The 26,177-nt window shown below is 39.1% G+C and overlaps 1 protein-coding gene across 2 annotated transcripts in view; it reads left to right on the top strand.

The window, feature by feature from the left end:
- The window catches only part of LOC126268237 (DNA-directed RNA polymerases I and III subunit RPAC1), a 188,190-nt gene that overhangs the window by 58,729 nt on the left and 103,284 nt on the right, over positions 1-26,177 (top strand). For both annotated transcript variants that reach the window (XM_049973891.1, XM_049973890.1), the window contains one exon: positions 9,742-9,810. In XM_049973891.1, the coding sequence (XP_049829848.1) occupies positions 9,742-9,810 (69 nt within the window). The remainder of the gene's footprint in view (positions 1-9,741; positions 9,811-26,177) is intronic.

The raw sequence follows: 26,177 nt of genomic DNA, 5'->3' as shown, positions 1-26,177 counted from the left end.
TTCTGGTCTCTTTATACCTGGCTCATGACATCCTCTTAACATCTTTCTTAATAGTATTTCTTACGAAGGTTTCAGAAGTGTCAAATGTATTGAGAAAAAACTGCATAGACACTTGAATCTTATCAAATCCCTTTTATTATTATTGTTATTATTATTTACATTTTATGGCCTTCATTGGACCACTCTAGACAACTTTATACAAAGAATTTTTCAGTTTCCTGTCAGCCCAATATTTCTTCATTCTCTTGGACCTCATGCTTCTTTCTTTATCGGAAATCCCCCTTCCTATTGTCTGTCTGTTGATTCTCGTTTGCACTCTGGTTTGTTTGTCTGTGAGTTTCCTGATTTTGTTAGCTTTGTTTCTTAGGTCTTACAATGTAATTTGTAGCTCATCCAAATCTTCCTTGATTTCTGTAATCCACTTAATGTTGCACTTACTATTCCACAATTTTTCTATTATTCTCCTGATGATCCCGTTCTCTGGTGTTCTAATTAGATGTCCAAATAAATGAAATGTGTTTCTTCCTGATTGTACTCATTACCGGTTCTATTTCCACTGATACTCTCCAGTGTCCATCTGTCTGGTACGATTTGTTGATACACATTCTGACGATTCTTCTCTCTATTTTGAGTATTTTGTCTGTTTTTGCAATGTTAGTAGTTTTGAAGATAGTTTCTCTTGCGTATGTTATTTCTGGTTGAGTGGCTGTTTTGTAGTGTTTTAATTTTGTTGCTATTGACAGGCTCTTTTTGTTGTAGGTGTTCTTGGTGATATATTGTGCTGTAGTCAATTTGTTTATTCTGTTATACCATGTTGGCTTTTCGTTGAGGTTATATGTTATGATTTCTCTCGGATATTTAAATTTATCTACAATTTTTATTTCTTGGATTCCTATGGCAATTTTGCTTATAAGTGGTGAGTCAGTTAACATGATGACTGTTTTTTCAAAGGATATTCCAAGACCAATTTTCTGCGCTATTTCCTGTAGCGAGATAACTTGTTGTTTGGTTTGCTGAATACTGTTGGACAAGAGAGCAAGGTCATCAGCAAATCCTAGACAATTGAAACTTATGTTGTCTTTGGGTCTTCCAATTTGGATGTTCTTTGGGTTAGTCTTGTACCATTCCCTCATTATGTATTCTAAAGTACAGTTGAACAGCAGGGATGCCAAGCAATCTCCTTGTCTTAAACCTGTTTTTATGTGTTTTTATGATGAATGGCTCAGAGAGTCCCCCCCCCCCCTCCCCCCCCCCCCCCCTGAACTTGACTTTGGGTACAGTGTTGGTTAAGGTGAGTTCTATCAATTTCATTAATTTTGTATTGAGCCTGAAATTTCGTAAGATTTTTAACTTTGAAGATCTATGGATACAGTCATATGCTTTTTTTAAAGTCCGCAAAGGTTATTACAAGAGGTTTATTTCGTTTCTTGTAATATTCTATGGCTAATTTTAAAGTGATGATCTGTTCTGCACAGATTCTCCAAAGTCTGAAGCCTCCTTGGTATTCACCTAATTCTTCCTCTAGTTGCTCTTTGATCCTCTTGTATAGGAGTCCCTTTATTAGATAGAATTTCTTGGTCCTCTTCCTTCATGAGTTATGCGACTTGGTCCTCACCCTTTGTTTCTCTCCTTCTTCCACTAACTGATTTTGGTACTGCCTTTGTAGCTCAACTGATCCAAGATCCCAGTAGTCTCTATGGATATTTTGTATGTCTTGCTCAGAAAACTTACTACTACACTGTCATGGACATTTAGAGCAATCTTTTGGCTTCACATTTCTTGCAGGAACTTCGGAATTCTTCATAGACTTCTTCATAATAACATGACAGGTATTCAGAGAAATGGAAAAGAAAATTAACTTGAACTGCTATAGTATCTAGTAATTGTTTCATCACTCACCACAATCTGTAGGGTTGTTTTGTTCATAGGAAGGATTATCATTTGTATCTGAACCAATGAATGTCCTGAGCACCTCCACACGACGTTCTTCCTCAGCTATGAATATAAACAATAATAATAATAATAATAGACAATTTAAGAAAATTCTTTCTGGAACGATCAGAAACTAGCAAAATACACAAAGCAACCACTCATATAAATACATTGGCTACACCACTGCAATTTCATAACCACTTCTACAACCCTTTAGATCACATAACATCAACAGATACGAAGAAAGTAAATTGGAAAAAGAAAACACTACATGGCAAGCACCCGTATCATCTAACACAGCCACACATTGATCAAGACGCATCCAACACATGGCTAAGAAAAGGGAATATATGCAGTGAGATGGAAGGATTCATGATTGCAACACAGGATCAAACAATAAACACCAGATATTACAGCAAGCATATTATTAAAGATCCCAATACCACAACAGATAAATGCAGACTTTGCAAACAACAAATAGAAACAGTAGATCACATCACGAGCAGATGTACAATACTAGCAAATACAGAATACCCCAGAAGACATGACAATGTAGCAAAAATAATAGATCAACAGCTTGCCTTACAACATACCCCAGAAGACATGACAATGTAGCAAAAATAATACATCAACAACTTGCCTTACAACATAAACTTATAAAACAACATGTCCCCACACAAAAGTATGCACCACAAAATGTACTGGAGAATGATGAATAAAACAACACCACATAACAAACCTGACATCATACTCACCAACAAAAAGAAGAAATTAACACAACTAATCAAAATATCCATACCCAGTACAACAAATATACAAAAGAAAACAGGAGAAAAAATTGAAAAATACATCCAGCTGGCTGAGGAAGTGAAGGACATGTGGCATCAGGATAAAGTTGACATTATGCCCATTATACTATCAACTACAGGAGTCATACCACACAATATCCACCAGTACATCAGTGCAATACAGCTACATCGAAACTTATATATATAACTACAGAAATCTGTAATTATTGATACATGTTCAATTACCCGAAATCCTAAATGCAATATAACATATACTGTACAGTTAAAAGGAAGTCACGCTTCAAATCAAATCAAATCAAATCAAATTTTATTATCACGTAACATGCCTTATACAATCAAGGATTGCGACATAGGTGACTTGTCAGTTTTTATACTACATACAGACTAATAAACTTAATTTTAGGTTATAATACATGTGTTGCTATACAGGTATTTTACACATTTTTCATAATAAAGTATTTTACACATTTGTCATAATACATATTGTGGTGATCTATACAATTATTTTTACATGGTTATCATTCAAGAATTCTTCTACCGTATAGTAGCATTTATTTTTTAGATATGTTTCCAAGTCTCCTTCAGTATATTTTAGAGGTGGGTCACATTTCCCCTTCCAGATAGTATTTGTAAATTTCATGCCCATATAATGTGGAGTTTTTTCGTATAGTGTTAGTCTATGGGTAGGTAACATGTAACTTGCTCTATGCCTGGTCTCATACTGATGCAAGAAGCAGTTGCCTTCAAAAAGTTGTGGGTTTCTTTTTGTGAATATGAGAAGCTCATATATATATAAGCTAGGTATGGACATTAGATCTAGTTTCTCAAATATAGGTTTGCAGTGTTGTCTCCTTTTTGCTCCTACCATGGCTCGGATTATCTTTTTTTGTAGCCTAAAGGCTTTGAGCAGATTTGTTTTCTCAGACCCCCAAAAAATTATACTATACCTTATGACTGATACAAAATATGCATAATATACAGTTTTCTTTACAGCTAAATCAGTAATGCTATATAGGACATTCATGGCATATACGAGACTGTTCAGTCGACTTAGTATGCTGTCTACATGGTAACCCCACAGCATATTCTTATTCACTAGTACCCCAAGGAATTTGACACAGTTTGCAGTGTCCAATTTTTTGTCTTTGTATGTTATTTCATTTATACATTGAGCCGATTGTTTTGTGGTGAAATGAACAATTTCTGTTTTTGTAAGATTTAATTTCAAGCTGTTATTTTTGACCCATTTCTCCACTTCCCCAAGTGTTTGCTCAATACGATGGATTAAGTCTTTATCAGTTTTGCAGCATACTATTGCTGTTGAGTCATCTGCGTAGAGGATGGTATCGGACTGAACCTGGCATGGCATATCATTAATATAATACAAAAATAGTAGAGGCCCTAATATAGAACCTTGCGGTACGCCTAACTGAGTGTGTTTCCAGCCAGAGACTAATTTTTTGTTACTGTTGTTTACAAGTACTCTTTGTTTCCTGTTTGCCAAGTATGACGACATCCAATTAAGAGATTTTCCTTGAAAACCATAGTTTGTCAGTTTTTGGAGAAGCAGGTCATGATTTACCATATCAAAAGCTTTGGTAAGATCACAGAAGATGCCCGATACACACAGTCTATCGTCAAGACATCTGCTAACTTTTGTGACCAGTTCGTTTATTGCCCGAGTTGTGCTGCAGCCTTTCCTGAAACCATACTGATTGCGTAAAATAATGCTGTGGGATGAATTGTAATTTTGCATCTGATCACATGCTGCTCTTTCAAATATTTTTGAAAAAATTGGTAATAGTGAGATAGGCCTATAGTTTCCCATTTCATCTTGTTTGCCTTTTTTATGAATTGGCCTTACTTCTGCATATTTTAATCGGTCTGGGAAACATCCTTCATCAAAAGACTGGTTGATTAAGAGGGAGAGTGGATGCGCAATACTATGACAGGCTATTTTTATTATTTTAGTGGGGACCTCATCCCAACCCACAGAGTTTAAATTTTTTAGGGACATTATGATTTTTATAACATCAGAGCTGGAAACATGGGAAAATTTAAAACCCGTGCAATTTTGCTCTGCAGCACTACCCTTTGTACTTGGTGGTGGATAATCACTAGTTTTATTACAATTTATGAAGAAGTCATTGAAGGATCGCTTGATCAAGGTCCGTGTCAATTTTCATTTTTTAACCAGACATAACGTCTGAGAAAAGGATGATAATAATGATAATTACAACAGCAGTAATAGCAATAATAATAATTATTATAGTACTTACTACCAAAATATATACAGTAAGAAACAGGTTCTAATACTTACAAGATTCCATTACATTCTGTTCCTTCTTTAGGCACATTTTCACCATCGTTCTTCCTCTGGACTCCATAGTGCTCCTACGTGGTTGTAAACCCATTCACAACTGAAACAATATTTATCTTCCTTGACAGGAAGTCAGTCGAATTTCATTGTTGTCACAGAGAGACGGCGACAATGCATGTAAAGATAAGTAGTGGGAAAAGCAACTTCTAACAATTCTATTAGGTTCAGAGACATGTAGGAGCTGTTCCGTTTCACAAATTAACACTGGGTCCTGTGGTCTAAAAACAGATCAGCTCTTCCATCTGACTGATCCATACTATTTTTTGTAAAATGTAGATACGTTGACAACTAAAATGGAAACCACATAAGATAGAGTTACACTTGTTTGATTGTAATGTGGGTCTTGATTCCGTGTACCTTATTGTACTAACGAGTCAAAAGTAGCAAAAATGTAGTTATGTCTGTCCGATCCTTAATGGGAGAAACACTGTATCTCATAGATTTTTATTAAATACCACTGCTTATCATTTTATATTGTCTTTTCTCCCATCCTCTTATGATTCCATTGCTTATCACTTACACAATGTGATATGAATAGATAACACCAGAGAAACCTTTTCTAAAAAATTCCTGTACTAAAGTATCCTGCTGTACCAAATCACATGAAAGTCAAAGATAGAATGTTTCTGTTTCACTTATAAACTACAAATAGAATAGGAGAAGATTTTGACTGCCTCAGGAAACATGAAAAATGAGACTGACAGCTGGAGTAAGCTTTATCATCACATAATAATCCAACACAGAATGTTGAATCCCGTATTTGTTATTTGTATGAGAAATTAGTCCTAAATATTACATCAAGGCAGAGATTTTGAATCACCAAGAATTTGCACTCCAACAGCTGTCCTGCCAATTCCACAGTTAATAGTACCTCTTGTTTCACGCTCTTTGGTAGCTTACCAGTAGCACCAATAATATTTATTGGGGAAACATGCATCACTGCTATACCCTCTGTGGTCTTAATAGATTCAAAAAATGCTCGTGAAGTGCCATTCACCTTACTACCATTGTGTCCAGTAAACACTTAACATGTATACCTTGTACACTTTCTGTTATTACAGGGTGTCATGCTTCCTTTTTATCTCCTTTTTGATCTTCTTCATACAACAAATCTTCATCAATCTTTTCCCTGGAAAAACTATCATCCTGCTTACCAAAGCAAGTATCAGGACACAGTCAAATGACAGATCGCATGGTCCCCTTCCTCCTTACCACTTCCATTTAACTCTTCATTAGGTCTAATATTATCCTCCTTTGTTCTTTCTTTACTTAACGCATTGCCATCATTATTGATGATAAATTCAAATACCTTGTCCTCATCACTGCTGGATTCGTCATTACTATCATCATTACAAATACTGTAAGAATCGGACCCAGAGTCACTTTGTCTGTGCTTTAGATTTTGTACCTTCTCCACCTTTTTCTCCATTTCAGCCAAATTTGAATCTATTTTTATTTACTTTTACCCATTTTTCTCTACCACTACTGCACACTTGGTTTCCACCTCTGTTTCTAAATCATTTTTAATCTGATTGATTTGGTTCTTAAGCTTAATCCCACTTTCAGCACAAAATTCCCTGGCTGGTTTGACTTCATCTTTACATTGTTTTTTGGAAGCCTCCACCCTCCTACTATAATCTTCACAAAGCTTCATTCTCTCTTCTACACATTTACTGCTCATTAATGTTAATTTCTTATTAGCATTATGTACTACTTTCTTTATGCTATTTTCCAAGCTACCAACGGCCTTCTTTCAAACTTTTAATGTCTTCTTTCATACTCATACTACTCATAATTTGCCTTAACATCGGTTCCAATTTTCCATAACCACTACCGTCCTCCAAATTAGTCCCCAGTAAGTCTTTCTGTTCATTTAAATATTTAACCTCTACAGCTTTATTGTCAATCATATGACCCCCCTGTTGTCCATTTCCCTCCACCACACTGTCTTGTTTGTTAAGGGCATTCATTATGCATTGCTTAATACCTCCTGCTGCTGCTGCAGTTGTCATCTCGATTCGTTGTCTGACAGCTGCTGCAAGTTGTAATTTTCTCAGTAAAGCATGTTGTTTATCCCAGTAGGTTGTGTCAACCTGCATGCTGATTGGTTGCTCCTGTACTCAATGGCTGGTTTCATAGAACCAACTCACTGATTGGTTGTTGCACCTCCCTATTTAATGGTGGCTACATCAATTCCGAAATTTAAAAAAATAATTGAGTTTCACACTCCCGTAATATTGTCTGTTCACTGTCCTCGACAAAATTCTGACGACGCTTATATCACACACTCAATTCGTTAAAATCACTGTACTGTAAACAGTTCTTGCGTTCACTGTTCAAAGTTTGCGAGTCCTAGTTTATTGTGTTCAAATACAATAGTCCTCACCTATAAAGGCACCATATGTGACATTCATCTGCTATACTTCTTTGTTGATAGTCCTCGGTGTCGACATACTGCATTGTTATACTGGCTGAAAAATGGGGGGGGGGGGGGGGGGGGGGAGAATTCAACACTGACTACTGTAAGTAACCGACAGTTGCGTTTCACAGTTCTTTACTTTCACTGTTCACGACCCCCCAATATTACACAGTAATATGGCCAGTTCACTATTGATAAGTTCTGATAAGCCTCATTAATAAGTAACAGGCAAACATCAATGTACTGCTACCATAGTTTGCTGTTGAACATATATGAGCAGTAAAAACTTAACAAGACGGTTCACAGTTCTTGCATAATAATAAGGTATGTGTGACACTATTTTTCAAATGGATCGAACAGACATGATCATTATTTTAACACATGGCTTATTTGTGTTATCCTAATTCCACTTGGAACCATACACAATTTCCATCTGAACATGGCTGTGGACTGACTGATTTGGACCAAAAATTATGTCTCTCCATCTCCTCACAATAATAGGTACTGAAACTATACATTGTTTGATGTTTAATTTACAGAAATTGCAATTAAAACATAACTCATTCAATTAGCTGAATATATAGAAAAATTCCTTCTTTTAACAGTTTCTTCTGCTACAAGGTTTAGGCCGAATTATTAGTTTAAATGATTAAATTAACAGATATAATTATGCATATAATGCTTTTGACAAATCTGGTAATTATTTTGGATTTAATTAAGGGCCAGCTTTGCGAACATTTTCAAATAGAGCCAAATAAATACTTAAAGAATCCTAGTAGTTCTTCTATCCAATTGTTTATAATTATTACAGAATTTATATTTGTTTGTAAGTCAACAATAGAATTTAAGTCACAAAACAGTTACTGATTTCACCCTATAACAAAAGATATTTACTAGGAGTAGTCAAAATAAATTAGGAAATTGCTTACATACGCAAAACTGAGCACAAAATTAGATCTGGTGCTATATTTCTTAAGACAGAGAGCCAACCTATCTCTTTTATGAAAATGCATATGTATATTAATGGTAATTAGTCAAAAGTGAAAAAATGAATTTAAGGAGGCAGAATGCAAAACAAGAGGGGAAGTAAAGAGATCTGAGCTTGCTTCGCCACAACCTGTCAGTAAACAACATTCAGTTTCTCTTGTTACTCTGCCTTTAATATTGTTGGGTGTACTGTAGTTGGGCCAGAGTAAGTAATAGTGAGTAGGTGAAATATTCTTTATAGTGGGCATACTTGCAGGGATAGGAACCTTAAAGGATAGTGGTCAAGGATTATCATATATAAGGAGAGAACAAAAAGTTTCCATTGGAGGGCATTGATGCAGTGTATATGCAATGTAGCAGGACTCCGATGTGGGTATATAAGCACTTACATGTAGGCAATGGATTAGTGTGTCATTTGCATCTTTCCGATGTGTGCACAATAAATGCAGAAAAACGAACTATGGCAATAGTATTACCAATTTTATTGTATTTTATTTATTTATTTATTTATTTTTCGAGGCAGAACCAATATGCTGTGATTCTTTTCTTGGCTGCCAGAGTACAAACACAGTAGACATCCATCGGGGAATGAAGAATGTGTATGGGGCAGCATGTCTATCAAAAACCACTATATAGGAAAACTGTGACATGGGGTCGTGCTGCTTCGTGATAACTGACATCCCGTGTCACAAATGCCATAAAGCAGAAGTTTTACCAACTCAAGTGGGGGACACTTGAACACCTGCCCTATAATTCTGCTCTGTCCCTATGCAATTACCATGCCTGTGAACCCTTAAAAAAGGAGTTGAAGGGTCATCTATTCCTGTTGGGTGAGGATGTGTAGCAGGCAATTTTCTTCACGGAACAAGGCACTGTGTTTTACCAAAAGAGTATCTTCAAGCTGGTGTGTTGGTGGGACAACTGTATCAGTGCTCACAGTGATTTTGTCTGATGGGCGTACCGAAAATAGACTGTAGGCTTCCAAACAAAAATACATCAAAACTTGGGGGAGCATTGACACAAAAGAATTTAGGTCCTACAACTTTTTGGTTGTTTTGATGTGGATTGAGTTTTGGTTGTGAGCCCGAGGTTTGAGTCAATCTGAATATTCCATTTTGTTTAGTCAGTGTAGTATTCCTTAAAAAAATATATTAAGTTTTAATGTACCAAGACAAATGAACCTAACCATAAACTGTATGTTCCGTCTCCTTTAGGCTTGTGCTTCAGACTACCCTGGCACTTGTGGTATTGATGACACATGGAAACTCTCAAAATTTAAAAAGGTAAGTTACGTGTAGCTTCTGCAGCTAACCTTGATGACTGATTATGAAAGATTGTTCCAGTTAATTTGGTCAGTTGTATGCTCCTCATGTAAAGTTCATGGCATCTTGCTGTGATATGGTTCATATCAGTTGTATAAAATATTTTCTTGTTGTGTATATGCGGTGGCACTTTGATTTTATGTATGTTAACAGTTCACTTTAGTGTTAAATTTACTAACTATATGTTGAAACACAAACACTATGACACTACATATTTTTGAAGAAAGCAATCAAAATAGTGGGCAACCTGTACTTTTTCTCTTACGTAAAAAAAATTAAATTCATAAACCAGTCTATATTTCACCAGGGAATATCCTTTTATTGCTAAATGATTTACATAAATCTGCTCCAGAGCAAAGTTAGTCCTAAATGTACTCAGCTCTTTTCAGATTATACGATTTGAGTACGCCACATGAGTCAGAAAGTAGACCTATTTTTATTTTGTCATTATTACATTTACAAAAACTGCTGCTGTTTCCAAATTCAGATTATTGTGCTGGCAAATTTCAGAAGGGAGTAATAAGTAGCAAGTATATGTAATTAATAAAGGTAGTTCACAGATGGTACAAGAAAATATATCAGATGTGCATCAAAATGATAGCTTGCCTCTAGTGTTGTTCCATAATATCACAAATTGCATGTAATATAATCAACCTTCATAAATGTGGAAATATATAATACAATTGTTAACTTTTCCATAATATTTAAGAATGTGTTCAATTACTACATAGTTAAAATTGTTGTTGTTTTTGTGGTTTTCAGTCCTGAGACTGGTTTGATGCAGCTCTCCATGCTACTCTATCCTGTGCAAGCTTCTTCATCTCCCAGTACCTACTGCAACCTACATCCTTCTGAATCTGCTTAGTGTATTCATCTCTTGGTCTCCCTCTACGATTTTTACCCTCCACGGTGCCCTTCAATACTAAATTGGTGATCCCTTGATGCCTCAGAACATGTCCTACCAACCGATCCCTTCTTCTGGTCAAGTTGTGCCACAAACTTCTCTTCTCCCCAGTCCTATTCAATACTTCCTCATTAGTTATGTGATCTACCCATCTAATCTTCAGCATTCTTCTGTAGCACCACATTTCGAAAGCTTCTATTCTCTTCTTGTCCAAACTATTTATCGTCCATGTTTCACATCCATACATGGCTACACTCCATACAAATACTTTCAGAAATGACTTCCTGACACCTAAATCTATACTCGATGTTAACAAATTTCTGTTTTTCAGAAACGCTTTCCTTGCCATTGCCAGTCTACATTTTATATCCTCTCTACTTCGACCATCATCAGTTATTTTGCTCCGTAAATAGCAAAACTCCTTTACTAGTTTAAGTGTCTCATTTCCTAATCTAATTCCTTCAGCACCACCCGACTTAATTCGACTACATTCCATTATCCTCGTTTTGCTTTTGTTGATGTTCATTTTATATCCTCCTTTCAACACACTATCCATTCCGTTCAACTGCTCTTCCAAGTCCTTTGCTGTCTCTGACAGAATTACGATGTCATCAGCGAACCTCAAAGTTTTTATTTCTTCTCCATGGATTTTAATACCTACTCCAAATTTTTCTTTTGTTTCCTTTACCGCTTGCTCAATATACAGATTGAATAACATAGGGGAGAGGCTACAACCCTGTCTCACTCCCTTTCCAACCACTGCTTCCCTTTCATGCCCCTCAACTCTTATAACTGCCATCTGGTTTCTGTACAAATTGTAAATAGCCTTTCGCTCCCTGTATTTTACCCCTGCCACCTTCAGAATTTGAAGGAGAGTATTCCAGTCAACATTGTCAAAAGCTTTCTCTAAGTCTACAAATGCTAGAAATGTAGGTTTGCCTTTCCTTAATCTTTCTTCTAAGATAAGTCGTAGGGTCAGTATTGCCTCACGTGTTCCAACATTTCTACGGAAGCCAAACTGATCTTCCCTGAGGTTGGCTTCTATCAGTTTTTCCATTCATCTGTAAAGAATTCGTGTTAGTATTTTGCAGCTGTGACTTATTAAACTGATAATTCGGTAATTTTCACATCTGTCAACACCTACTTTCTTTGGGATTGGAATTATTATATTCTTCTTGAAATCTGAGGGTATTTTGCCTGTCTCATACATCTTGCTCACCATATGGTAGAGTTTTGTAAGGACTGGCTCTCCCGAGGCCGTCAGTACTTCCAATGGAATGTTGTCTACTCCGGGGGCCTTGTTTCGACTCAGGTCTTTCAGTGCTCTGTCAAACTCTACACGCAGTATCGAGATAAGCCTCTACATCCTTACATTTGTCCTCTAGCCATCCCTGCTTAGCCATTTTGCACTTCCTGTCGATCTCATTTTTGAGACGTTTGTATTCCTTTTTGCCTGCTTCATTTACTGCATTTTTATATTTTCTCCTTTCATCAATTAAATTCAATATTTCTTCTGTCACCCAAGGATTTCTACTAGACCTCGTCTTTTTACCTACTTGATCCTCTGCTGCCTTCACTACTTCATCCCTCAAAGCTACCCATTCTTCTTCTACTGTATTTCTTTCCCCCATTCCTGTCAATTGCTCCCTTATGCTCTCCCTGAAACTCTGTACAACCTCTGGTTCTTTCAGTTTATCCAGGTCCCATCTCCTTAAATTCCCACCTTTTTGCAGTTTCTTCAGTTTTAATCTACAGGTCATAACCAATAGATTGTGGTCAGAGTCCACATCTGCCCCTGGAAATGTCTTACAATTTAAAACCTGGTTCCTAAATCTCTGTCTTACCATTATGTAATCTATCTCATACCTTTTAATATCTCCAGGGTTCTTCCATGTATACAGCCTTCTTTTATGATTCTTGAACCAAGTGTTACCTATGATTAAGTTGTGCTCTGTGCAAAATTCTACCAGGCGGCTTCCTCTTTCATTTCTTTGCCCCAGTCCATATTCACCTACTACGTTTCCTTCTCTCCATTTCCCTACTATCGAATTCCAGTCACCCATGACTATTAAATTTTCATCTACCTTCACTATCTGAATAATTTCTTTTATTTGATCATACATTTCTTCAATTTCTTCGTCATCTGCAGAGCTAGTTGGCATATAAACTTGTACTACTGTAGTAGGTGTGGGCTTCGTATCTATCTTGGCCACAATAATGCGTTCTCTATGCTGTTTGTAGTAGCTTACCCGCATTCCTATTTTCCTGTTCATTATTAAACCTACTCCTGCATTACCCCTATTTGATTTTGTGTTTATAACCCTGTAGTCACCTGACCAGAAGTCTTGTTCCTCCTGCCACCGAACTTCACTAATTCCCACTATATCTAACTTTAACCTATCCATTTCCCTTTTTAAATTTTCTAACCTACCTGCCCGATTAAGGGATCTGACATTCCACGCTCCGATCTGTAGAACGCCAGTTTTCTTTCTCCTGATAACGACATCCTCTTGAGTAGTCCCGCCCGGAGATCCGAATGGGGGACTATTTTACCTCCGGAATATTTTACCTAAGAGGACGCCATCATCATTTAATCATACAGTAAAGCTGCATGCCCTCGGGAAAGATTACGGCCGTAGTTTCCCCTTGCTTTCAGCCGTTCGCAGTACCAGCACAGCAAGGCCGTTTTGGTTAGTGTTACAAGGCCAGATCAGTCAATCATCCAGACTGTTGCCCCTGCAACTACTGAAAAGGCTGCTGCCCCTCTCCAGGAACCACGCGTTTGTCTGGCCTCTCAACAGATACCCCTCCATTGTGGTTGCACCTACGGTACGACGAGCTGTATCGCTGAGGCACGCAAGCCTCCCCACCAACGGCAAGGTCCATGGTTCATGGGGGGTAGTTAAAATTAACAATGTTTTATTTTCATTTATTGGTAGGGATACCAAGGTGTCTGATGTGACCTTTCCTGGTACAGTACTACAATCTCCTTAAAATAAATGTTTCACAGTCTAGCTTTTAACAGTGTTATTACTTGTCTAAGCAATCTGTTTCAGTAAAGTAATTTTTGATTGAACACTCCTGAATATTATTCAGTGATTCAGACATCAGAAGATGACATTATATGCTCCTTAATAATTTGTTGTAAAATTGGGTCAGTCCATTAGACAAGATACTAACAAATGACTAAGATTTCTTTCACATCACTCTTAATTTTAAAAACAAAAGAATAAATATTTTTATTATTTTTCATAACCAATTGGCTCTATTCGCCCTCAGGATCATCTTCGTAAAACCAACCTTTGCACATGGGTTTATATCTTCTGTTACTGCTTTTTGTCTGGGTAATGTAATGTATTCCAGACACCAAAGGACATGAAAAAGGGGTGAGGAAAGGCTGATAACAAACACTATTTTTATCACTTACTAATAGATTCTATCATGAAATCCTGAGGTTGACTAATTATTAAAAATGTGCATTACTTGCCTGTGCTTGCTCCATGATGACAATACTGGGTATAAACAACCTTGGTGTGACCATAGTAAGTAGATTATCTTTCTGTCATTTTTGTGATCTAAAACAGCCATTGTACACACAATAAAAGGAACTGAAGGAGGCTCATGTTAAAAAAATTGTGCTAGTGCATTGTCTTTTAACGCTGCCAGTTGTTAAGATCAGTGTTGGTGCTGGGATTGTGATTGTATGAGCATTTACGAAACTGGGAAATTGGAATTGCTCACATGTTAAGCATTCTTAATGCATCCAGAAGAATTAATTTTGTAGCACTGGTTGTACAGAACACTATTATGAGGTGCATTTTGTAAGCCTCCTACCTTTTCTTGCTTACATTCAGACTATTTTACAGTAATAGCCTTCCTGCATCTATCTTGGACTTGTGTTTTATGAACTCTGTTCTCAGTCATGAAATTCATTCTCGTGTCAATAACTACAAGTCATTCCACAAAAACAAACATTTTAACCTCTACCTGACAGTTGCTAGAAATTAACTCTCACACTTCTTGGTGCTCAAATACTGTTTTGGCCCAAATAGAATTTTCAATACTTTCTCAAATTTGGCTGCTAAAAATTAGGGTGCAGCTTATGTGCATAACCCTACATATTCTGGTATATTTTTGCATCATAGAGACTTGAAATGTAGTGCTTGTTCCTTAGTTTGAAATGAAGCAACAGAAAAGCTAGTATTTGAAACTAATTAGCTAGAATCTGGAAATTAATTGTTAGTCTTCACCAGTGATTGGGTATTATCAAAAGAAAAACCAACAAACTTTAGGATTCGGTGAAGTTACAACGCAGTTTCAAAATTGCTGTTATGTACTATTTGAAGAGTACATCTAAGAGAAAAGCTGGCAAAAAGTAAAGTTTAAATAAATCTAATGTGTGGTGTGGGACCACAGTGGAAAATAGGCTGCAATGTGCTGTTTTATGAGGGAAATATACAGAGGTTGAAAAGCCGGGAAATATCCTAATTGAAGCTAGGTCTCTTCCCTTTGTTGAAGGTAAAAGGAAAGACGTGGTTCCAATCTCTTGACAAATAATTTGGTTAAAGGTCGTGGAATTACACAAATGGAATTCCATGGAAGTTTCAAAGATGCTCCAAATTTGTGCATGAAAGTGGTCTCGATATACAACAAAGTGCTTTACTTGAACAGAAATGGTCAGACAATTTTTACCAAGAAACTCATCAGTTTCCAGAGGCACATGATACAAAAATGTAACAACAGCATTCATACCCTCTGTGTCAGATCGGCAGTGCCAAGATGTCAGTCTTTTGAGACCTACCGAATAATATGACACTGAAAAGTGTCTCATTGACAGCTTGAACAAAAAGTAAAGTATTGCCATGATTTTGGCAGTTAATGCAGAGGGAGGAAAGTTCTCCACATGCTCCACTCCCTATGTCATCCTGAAGTGTAAAACTTTCCCCAAGGAAAATTTCCACCAAGGGGTTAGTGATTCAGTGCTAAGAAAATGTTTGAATGACAACAGAATTAATGATGTAATGCCTAGGTTCTGTTTGCAGTTGCATTGTGCTGTTCAGTAAGAGATCTGCACTAGTATCGGATGCCTTTAAAGATCATTTCTCACCTGAAGTAAAGAATGAAGTTTTTGTGTTACAGACAGATCTAATTGCTGCACCTGGAGGTACGACATCAAAACTACAGTTTCTTAATGTCTCTGTGTACAAACTATTTAGAGACAATTTCCAAGAACATTATTCCAGTTGGTTTTTAGAACTCCTCAGGGGCTTAGCATTTGTTTGCCAGGCACGGACTTGGCAATTGCGGATTTCCTGAGCTAGGGACTGGTAAGTGCCACCAGCCCCATCTCCGTAAGCATGCTTCAGTGACCACCATGTGGCGTGGTGGTAGAATGTTGTGTGACATACAAAATGGGGATCTTGGCTTGACTGCTTGGATCATGAGGATGGTACAAACCTCAAAAAGGTTGTATAAAGTTTATCTAGGCATACAGGTCGCTTTCTACGTGAACTTTCTATGTTCCTAGCTGCTCATGGGACCAGCTTGGATCCTTTGAAATCTTCTGTTCGTTGTCCCAGCAGAAAGGGTAGGTTGCTGGTGGGTACTAACATTCAGTCAAACAAGAGGGCTCATGTATGCACTCTTTCCAGACTCCAGGATTACATAGACTCTTTCGGGATGATTACACAGACTCTTTCAGTATCAAGTAACAAAACACATGTAGGTGGCCAGAGTGTGTTTTTTATAATTAAGCAGAAAGAGCGTAACTTTGAGAAATTTTCGTCTTTTTACATACAAAAAGGCTTACAGGGAATAGCTGGAACTTCAAAATCTGTCAAGTGCTTGCAAAACGGCACCCTGTTGGTAGGAATATCCAATGCCCAGCAAGTGAAACACATCCTGAAAGCTTAGTGCCTTGGGGAGTAGTGACCTGCACAAAACCTTGAACTATAGCAAAGGTGTTGTGACTTGCAGGGATCTGATTGACATTCCCTGAGAAAAACTGAAAGCTGAGTGGTTCCAAGAAGGCATCATTGAAGCGTGGAACATAATGAAATGGGTGGCTGGTGATCTTGTGAAATCGGACTCTTTTGTACTGACATTCAGTAGCACGAAACTTCCAGAGCCCATTAATGCTGGTTTCCTCCACCTCAGCATGTGGCCTTATTTTCCAAGCCCAATGCACTGTTTTACTTGTCAACACTTAGGGCTCACCACCTTAAGTTGTAATGGAACAGCTGCTTGCGGCAAATAGGGTAAGGTCTCCCACGAAGATGGTGGTTGTTCATCTACTCCAAAGTGTGTAAACTGCTCTGGGAATCAACTTGTCTGGAGTAGGGACGGCAGTGTATTTTTTGAAGAAATGAAGATACAAGAGATCCAAACAACTCAGCATATCTCATATGGTGGAGCCAAAAAGACCTATAAGGTCATGCAGTCCCCGAAGTTTGCTACCTCCTTTGTGTCTTTTCTTAAACATCAAGTTCAGAAGACAGGTGCTGCTATCCAAACAGAGGTTGCTAGTGTCTGCCTAGTACCTGTGTTTGTCAGTGCACTTGTGCTGCTGCAGTCCCTTCAAAGCCTACATTTCCTCCCAAAGTCTGTGGTATCTGATGATGCTGACCTCCCTGCTCCTCCAAAAGTTCAGTCTGGTCCACCACTGCTGTAGTTGTGGCTCTAAAGCCTACCCAGGAAAAAAAAAATTTTAAAGGTCAACCATCCCCCACTTGTGGAGCCAGGAAGAAAATAGTCTGATGATGTCAACATCATCTTATCTGTCATCTATCTTGACTCTTCAGTAGAGCTAACACTCATTATGAGCTCCCCTCCCCAGCAGAAAGACAGGATGGAAGTGCATCCCTCATGATAGATGGCTCTCATATTACAGTGGAATATTAATGGATTCAGGACACATGTGGAAGATCTGAAACGGCTAGCACAGGATTGCCCCCTTTGCCTGTGTTTACAAGAACCACATTTTAAAGCCACTGATGCCCATGTGCTACTGGGCTACACCCTTCACCAAAAGGATGACTGACTGGGGATAGAGCCAAGGGACGGGTTGCTGTGTTTGTCTCCCTGGCTACTGACCTGCAAGCAATTACTGTCGAACATCGTGTGTGTTGAAGGATCACTGTTTGCTCATACCTCCACAAGGTGCAATAGACTCTGAGGCTCTCAGAGATGTGGAACAGTTCTCCCAACCATTTCTCCTCCTGGGGGACTTCAGTGCCCATCATGTCTTATGAGGGTTATAATGGGTCACCCTCCTCTAACATTAACTTTAACCAGTACCACGTATACTAGCGATTCTTGTATAGGTGAATATGATATCAGCTAACTGAATGAACTTCATATGATTTTGTATACAATGTGTTATGTTTCATGTTAAAATATGTAAAAACAATTTGTTAGTACTCTGTATGTGCAGTTAAAATTACTCTTCTTTTAAAAATATATGAAATTACAAAATTTCTGGCATATTTAAAATTTGATTAACTTCACATAGTTGGTATTCACAGTCATATAATATTTCTTAAAAGACATCGCAGTTGACTGTATAAAAGAAATATTTAAAATTCGTATTATAAATTGCGCAGTCTAATGCTAATTATTAAATTTATTTCTGGACACATTTATAAAATTATGATTCTTCCTTTATCAAGAAAATTTGTAAACTCTTTTGCTTTGTAAACTCTATGGAATATTGTTAACACTGTGAAAGTAGTAGTGGTGGGTGGACATGCCTCTGATGGAAATGCACATATTTTGCTAAACTTGACAACAAAAATGTAATTTTTGATGTGATAGAAGTGAAAATTGTAAAGTTGGTGTGATTTAGAAGAATGGGATCAAATAAAATGGTATTCATAGCAACAGGCAACTCTTCATCAGTTATTTCGTCTTCAGGAACCCAGAACGTTAAATCAAAATTTCAGCTGCAAGAATGTCCCCCTAGACGCAACAAGACTTTCAGACAACGACGACGACATAATGAAGATAAGTAAAAAAGTTTTTATTTTGTATATCTCTTGTCTCTTGGAGCTGTTGAAAATAGTGAACAGACTAAGAGGAATGTAATGGCGATGAATTGCCCTCAGGGTCATGTTTTGGAGATCCTCATGACATCTCATTAGCTGTGCACCCTCAACACAGGTACCCCCACCCATTTCTGTGCTGGTACTGCACATTCTTAGCCATTGACCTCTTTATGTGCTCTCCAGGCCTTGTAGACTTTGTTCAATGACAGGACATTGATGATCTTCATTCTAGTGACCATTCATTGACGACCTTCATTCTAGTGACCATTTCCCACTCTGCATTCAGCCAATGGTTGGAACATTACCTGAATAGAAGCCACCAAAATGGATGGTGAGCAAGGCTGATTGAACGCTAATCATACAGCTGGCTATGTTTGAACACCACGACAGCATCCAGGAATGGATGAACCACATCACACGAGTGATCCATCATGCCACTGACTTATCAATCCCAAACCTCTCAAGTCTATTGTCGAAATCTAAGAACCTTTGTTTAACTTGTGCAAGAAGGCCAAGAGGAAGGATAATCACCCTGTTACTTGGACTGACGAAACAGAAATATTGCTCAAGAAGGTAAAAGAACAACTAGCTAATACAATTCTGCTTGTTCATCCCTCAACAGATCTTCCCTTGAATTTTGATGGTTGAGGCTTCTTTGCACCAATTATGAGAAGGAACACCTGGACAACTTTTCTCCAGGTCTCTCACTGATACATGACGTAACTATTGTATCTATGACAGTGAATTGTTGACAGCTTATTTAGCAGTCAAATATTTTTGTTATCTTCTGGAAGGCAGGGAGTTCACAATATTCACAGACCACAAGCCACTAACATTTGCTTTTAAACAGCACCCAGAAAAAGCAACACACAGACAGCTGCGCCATCTGGAATTCGTCAGTCAATTCACCAGCTATTTGAAAACTTCCAAGAGGAAAGAACGTTCCTACTGGCGTAGTCCATATCAATTCAGGCAGGCTCGGAAGGAAAGGACATTCCTACTGGCGTAGTCCATATCAATTCAGGCAGGCTCGGAAAAAAATCACCTCAGTGCCCTCCACTGCCTGAGCAACACCAACTGTTATGCAGGTCGCTCTACACTGCTGCAGCTCTACAGAGCCCTTGTTCAGTCCCACCTTGACTATGGGAGTCTGGTTTACGGTTCGGCGGTGTCCTCAGCATTGCATTTACTTGACCCAGTGCACCACTGTGGTGTTTGCTTAGCAACAGGAGCTTTAAGGATGAATCCAGTGACCAGTGTCCTGGTGGAGGCCAGAGTCCCTTCATTGCACGTTAGGCATGCACAGCTGCTGGCCAGTTACGTTGCACATGTTCGTAGATCTCCTGCGCATCTTACCATCTCCTTTTCCCACCCATGGGGGTTCATCTCCTGCATCAGCAGCCCAGGTCAGGGCTTTCCAATTGCAGTTCGTGTCTAATCCCTTATTTCTGAACTGGAGACCTTGGCTTTACTACCTATACTTGAGGTCCATTCAACTACACCTAGGCTGCAGGTTTGCCTTGACCTTTCACACGACTCTAAGGACTCAGTTAACCCTCTTTCTCTCTGCTGCCACTTCCTCTCTATTCTTGACGTGTACCAAGGCTCTTGAGCACATCCGTTCATGTCCTGGGGAGTCATTACTTCTGTATAGTGACTCCTTGAGCAGCCTACAAGCAATCGACCAGTGCTACCCTCGTCATTCTTTGGTAGCGACCAACCGGGTGTCCGTCTATGCCCTGGAACGGTCTAGTCATTCAGTAGTGTTTCTTGACCCCAGGTCACGTTGGAGTCCCAGGCAACGAACTTGCCGACAAGTTGGACAAACAGGCTATGTGGAAACTGCTTACGGAGATCGGCTTCTCTGCAACTGAAATGCATACAGTACTACGCCACAAGGCTTTGTGGCTATGGGAGACAGAATGGCATCACCTCAGTATGCACAACAAACTGCATGCATTAAGGAGACTACGAATGTGTGGAAGACCTCCATGCGGGCCTCTCGCAGCGACTCTGTGGTTCTCTGCTGGCTTTGCATTGGCCTTACTTGGGTGATCCATGACTACCTCCTGCACCGTGAAGGCCCGCCTCAGCGTCGATGCGACTCCTGATTGACAGTGGCCCATATTCTGGTGCACTGTCCCATTTTGACTGCCCTGCTACGAAATCGTCGGTTACTGGACTTGTTGCCACTAATTTTATCTGACAACGCCTCGTTGGCTGATTTAGTTTTACATTTTATTCATGAGGGTGGGTTTTATCACTCTATGTAAGTTTTTGCGCATGTCCTTTGTCACTTTGTTTTCTCCTCTCTAATGCTTTTAGGCTGGATGTTCGAATGTGTCGCAGATTGGCTGGCCTTTCCTTTTTATTCTCGTGGTTGGCCAGCTACAATCATCTGCTCTCTTGTTTTTATACCTTCTACCTGTTTCTTGTTTCTCTCTATGGTCTTGTCCTTAGTAGTGTTGGTTGTTCTCCTGTCATCCTTCTGGTTCTTCCATTCTCCTGTTATTGTGCTGTATGTCTCCTTTCATTTCTTCTTTCCCTTGTGTCATTATTTTACCGGGAACAAGGGACTGATGCCCTCGGAGGTTGGTCCCTTCCCTCCCCCCTTTAAACAAACCACCCAACTAACCAGATTGTGTTTTGAATGTCTGATTGCCTCAAGAGTTTACTGCTTTCGATGCAGAATTATATGCAATCTTGCAGGCACTGGAGTAGATGAGATGTTGTTCCAATGCTGAATTTCTTGTCTGTGCCGATTCTCTGAGTGCCCTTCAGCCTCTACAACATTTGTACCCAAAAGATAAAGTAGTCTAGAATATTTTGGATGTCCACCTCCAAAGACGACAACTTCGGAACAAGGTATCTTTCTGCTGGGAACCAGGGCACATGGGTATTGCAGGGAACAAGAGAGTGGATCTAGCAGACAACCTGGCATGTTGTGATCCTCCTTTATATTAGTTTCCCGTCCCTCTGCATGCTATAGCCTCACTTTTGAAATTGAGAATTGGTGGGAGGATGAGTGATTGGAAGTGGCAGACAATAAGCTCCATCTAGTAAGGCCCACAAAATGGCCGTGGCATGGCTCCTTCTAGGCACATCGATGGGTATGGTCCTCCTCACTCGTCTTCGCAAAGGCCACAGCCGTATGATGCATGGCTTCTTGCTCTGTTGAGAGGACCTCCAGTGTTTGGTGCTTGTGGCATACAGATGACTGTGCACCACATTTTATTGGACTTGTTTTGTTTTCTAACTAGTGGGCCACAACGGATTTGCCAATGGATCTGCCGTCTATTTTAAGTGACGTTCAAAAAAATGCGGTAGTGCTTTGCGTATGTTAGTTCATAGAGCACATGGGGTATCTGATCCTGAGAGTCTGTCGAGTGAAATACAACATTTGGAGACAGTGTTTCAACAAAATGGATATTCTGACGGATACGTAATGCATTCAGGCCCAGGCGAGTTCAATCTATGGAACAGAATGAAGATACCCACCACTTTGGCCTTTTTGCCATATTTTAGTGCCATGTCGTCAAGAATCAGAAGAGTCCCCGGAAGATACGGAATTAAGTGTGGTTTTCAACCATCTGCAAAGCTGAGAAACCTGTTGGGTTTGGTTAAGGATGATCTTGGACTGAGGAAATGTGGTGTGTACAAGATTCCATGTCACTGTGGGGCAGCGTATATAGGCCAGACATGCCTTACAGTACAAGAACGCTACAATGAACATCAGCATCATAGACGCCTTCGTCAACCGGAAAAGTCTACAATTGCGGAACACTGCCTGAATACAGGTAGAATACAGAAATCAGATGGCAGTTATGAGAGTCGAGGGACATGAAAGGGAAGCAGTGGTTGGGAAGGGAATGAGACAGAGCTGTAGCCTCTCCCCAATGTTATTAAATCTGTATATCCAGCAAGCAATAAAGGAAACAAAAGAAAAATTCAGAGTGGTCCAAGGAGAAGAAATAAAAACTTCGTGGTTCGCTGATGACATTGTAATTCTGTCAGAGGCTGCAAAGGACTTGGAAGAGCAGTTGAACAGAATGGACAGTGTCTTGAAAGGAGGATATAAAATGAACATCAACAAAAGCAAAACGAGGATAATGGAATGTAGTCAAGTTAACTGGGGTGATGCTGAGGGAATTAGATTAGGGAATGAGACACTTAAAGTAGTAAAGGAGTTTTGCTCTTTGGGGAGCAAAATAACTGATGGCCGGTGAAGTAGAGATGATGTAAAATGTGGACTGGCAATGGCAAGGAAAGCGTTTCTGAAGAAGAGAAATTTGTTAACATCGAGTATAGATTTAAGTGCTAGGAAGTTGTTTCTGAAAGTATTTGTATGGAGTGTAGTCATGTATGGAAGTGAAACATGGACGATAAATAGTTTGGACAAGAAGAGAATAGAAGCTTTCCAAATGTGGTGCTACAGAAGAATGATGAAGGTTAGATGGGTAGATCACACAACTAATGAGGAGGTATTGAATAGAATTGGGGAGAAGAGGAGTTTGTGGCACAACTTGACTAGAAGTAGGGATTGGGTGATAGGGCATGTTCTGAGGCATCAAGGGATCACCAATTTAGTATTGGAGGGCTGCGTGGAGGGTAAAAATCATAGAGGGAGACCAAGAGATGAATACACTAAGCAGATTCAGAAGGAGATAGGCTGCAGTACGTACTGGGAGATGAAGCAGCTTGCACAGGATAGAGTAGCATGGAGAGCTGCATCAAACCAGTCTTAGGACTGAAGATCACAACAACAACAGCCTGAATACAGGGCATCGTATGATTTATGAAAAGCTGAAAGTTTTATCCCTGGCATCATCTTTCTGGGATTGCGTCATTAAGGAAGCAATACATATCAAAACAGCCGATAATCTCATCAAGAAGTATAAGGGATTTCAGCTGAGCACAGCGTGGAACCCTGCATTGGCTGCTATTAAATCACGACATGAAAAATCAAGATTCTTTGATAATAGGTCCGTCACAACAGTGGCATGGTACAGCCGTTGGTGAGTAATGTCTGACCGTACTTGACAAACACAGCATACAGCGCATGTGCAGGAGACCCGCTCTGCTGTTTTTGGCGGAGGGAGTTTGAAGATGGCAAATCACTGTGCATGTCCGATGTCCACAGCTGTGCATTCTTCACATGCATGTTCTAAAAACGGGACGTCGGTGTGCGGATACCGTCGATTGTACCTAGCCACAAGCTAGGTTGAACCACCTGAAGATATCGGAAATTTGCTCCGAGGAAATATTGTGGAATTTGCAAAACTTGATCCTGTGGAAAACCCATGAAGACTATTTACAACACATCTGCTGGGAAAGCTTGAAGGGTCACAAATGTAGTTCAGGTTTGAATTTTTGTGAAATGCCCACCATTTTTTCCAATATTTTAGGCAGATGGCTTTAATCTGTTAGCAGGATGACTGGCTCTCTCATATTTTTTTATAAATGGTCAGCCAGTGTCATATCCCTGTGCCTTACTTTTAACTCCTTTGTCATGTTATTTTTATTTTAATCTCAAGTATAGCTACCTATACTATTTCTCCATTTTAGAGCATGTGAGATAGTAGTGATGTGTGGTCAGTGCAAGTGGGTTGGGAGCGAGAACATGAGTGTGCGGCAATTTTAGAAATTGTATCCACATTCATTTGTTATTCATTTGTTTTAATGAGTGTAAGGGTGCTAATGACCTCTCTGTTGGGCACCCATAACCTTCCCCCCCCCCCCCCCCCCCCAAACACACACACACACACACACACACACACACACACACACACACTCATGTGTGGAACATGTTCTATAATTCTATAATAGATTGACATTAGTCGTGTAGGTAACTTCCCCAACAACAGCAAATGCTGTGAGGTTCAGTGAAAGCAAGTGGATGTAGTATGTTGACAACAACACTGTTCCCTTCCACGCCAGCTCACCTGTAACTGCCGACAGTCAACCCACCTGCTCCTCTGACATTTCTGGTTTTTTTTTTTTTTTCCAACCACTTGTCTGGTAATGTGGTTCATGAACCAAATCCACAGAAAGCTTTCTTCATTTGTTGGATAGACTTCTACACCCATGACTTTTTAAATGAAGTTAACTCTATTAATGAACTCCGTAGTATTCTATTTTGATTAAATTTCTTCATGTACATCTACATATGTATTCTGCAAGCTGCCATCGGTGCATGGCAGAGGGTACCTTGTACCATTACTAGTCATTTCCTTTCCTATTCCACTAGAAAATAGACCTAGGTAAAAACATCTGTCCATATGTCTCCATACAAGCCCTAATTTCTTTCATCTAGCTTCATGGTTCTTATGTGAAATGTAAATAGGCAGTATCAGAATTGTTCTACAGTCAGTTCCAAATGCCAATTTTTTTCTCAGTAGCATTCATTTTCCCTTCAGGTATCCCCATTTGAGTTCCCAAAGCATCTTCATAATACTTGTGTGTTGATTGAACCTACGGGTAGCAAATCTTGCAGCCTGCCTTTGAATTGCTTTGATGTCTTCGTTTAATCTGACCTGGCGGGGATCCCAAACACTTCAGCAGTACTCAAGAATGGGTCGTACTAGTGTTCTCTGAACAGTCTCTTTTACAGATGACCCACATATTGCTAACATTCTCCCAATAAATCGAAGTTGACCATTTGCCTTCCCTACTACATTACCAACATGCTCATTCCATTTCATATTGATTTGCAAAGTTGTGCCTGGACATTTCATCAAAGTGACTATGTCAAGCAGTACATTACTGATTCTGTATTTGAATATTGCAGATTGTTTCTCCTATTCATCTGCATTAATTTACATTTTTATACATTTAGAGCTAGTTGCCATTCATCACACCAACTAGAGATTTTGTCCAAGTCATCTTGTATCCTCATACAGCCACTCAATAACAACAACTTACTCCATACTGCAGCATCATCAACCAATAGCTACAGATTGCTCCTCAACCTGTCTGTCAGATTGTTTATGTATATAAAAACTAATAGTGGTCCTATCACACTTCTCTGAGGCACTCCTCACAATATCCTTGTCTCTGATGAACACTCACTGTCAAGGACAATGTACTGGTTTCTGTTACTGAAGAAATGTTCAGGCCACCCACATATCTGGAAACCTACATAGCCCACTCATACCTTCTTGAACAGTCTACAGTGGGACAAATGCTTTTCGGAAATCTAAGAATATGGAATCTTCCTGTTATCCTTCATCCATAATTCACAGGGTAGCAATCAATAAAATGGCAGGCTGAGTTTTATAAAAGTGATGCCTTCTTAATCTGTACTGATTTGTGGGCAGAAGTTTTCCCATCTCAAGAATATTTATTATATTGAACTGAGAATATGTTCAAGAATTCCGTAGCAA

Source organism: Schistocerca gregaria, chromosome 4 (assembly GCF_023897955.1).
Source record: "Schistocerca gregaria isolate iqSchGreg1 chromosome 4, iqSchGreg1.2, whole genome shotgun sequence".
NCBI classification, from domain to species: domain Eukaryota; kingdom Metazoa; phylum Arthropoda; class Insecta; order Orthoptera; family Acrididae; genus Schistocerca; species Schistocerca gregaria.
The sequence above is the reverse complement of the archived record's forward strand: the minus strand, read 5'-3'. Positions and strand labels throughout refer to the sequence as shown.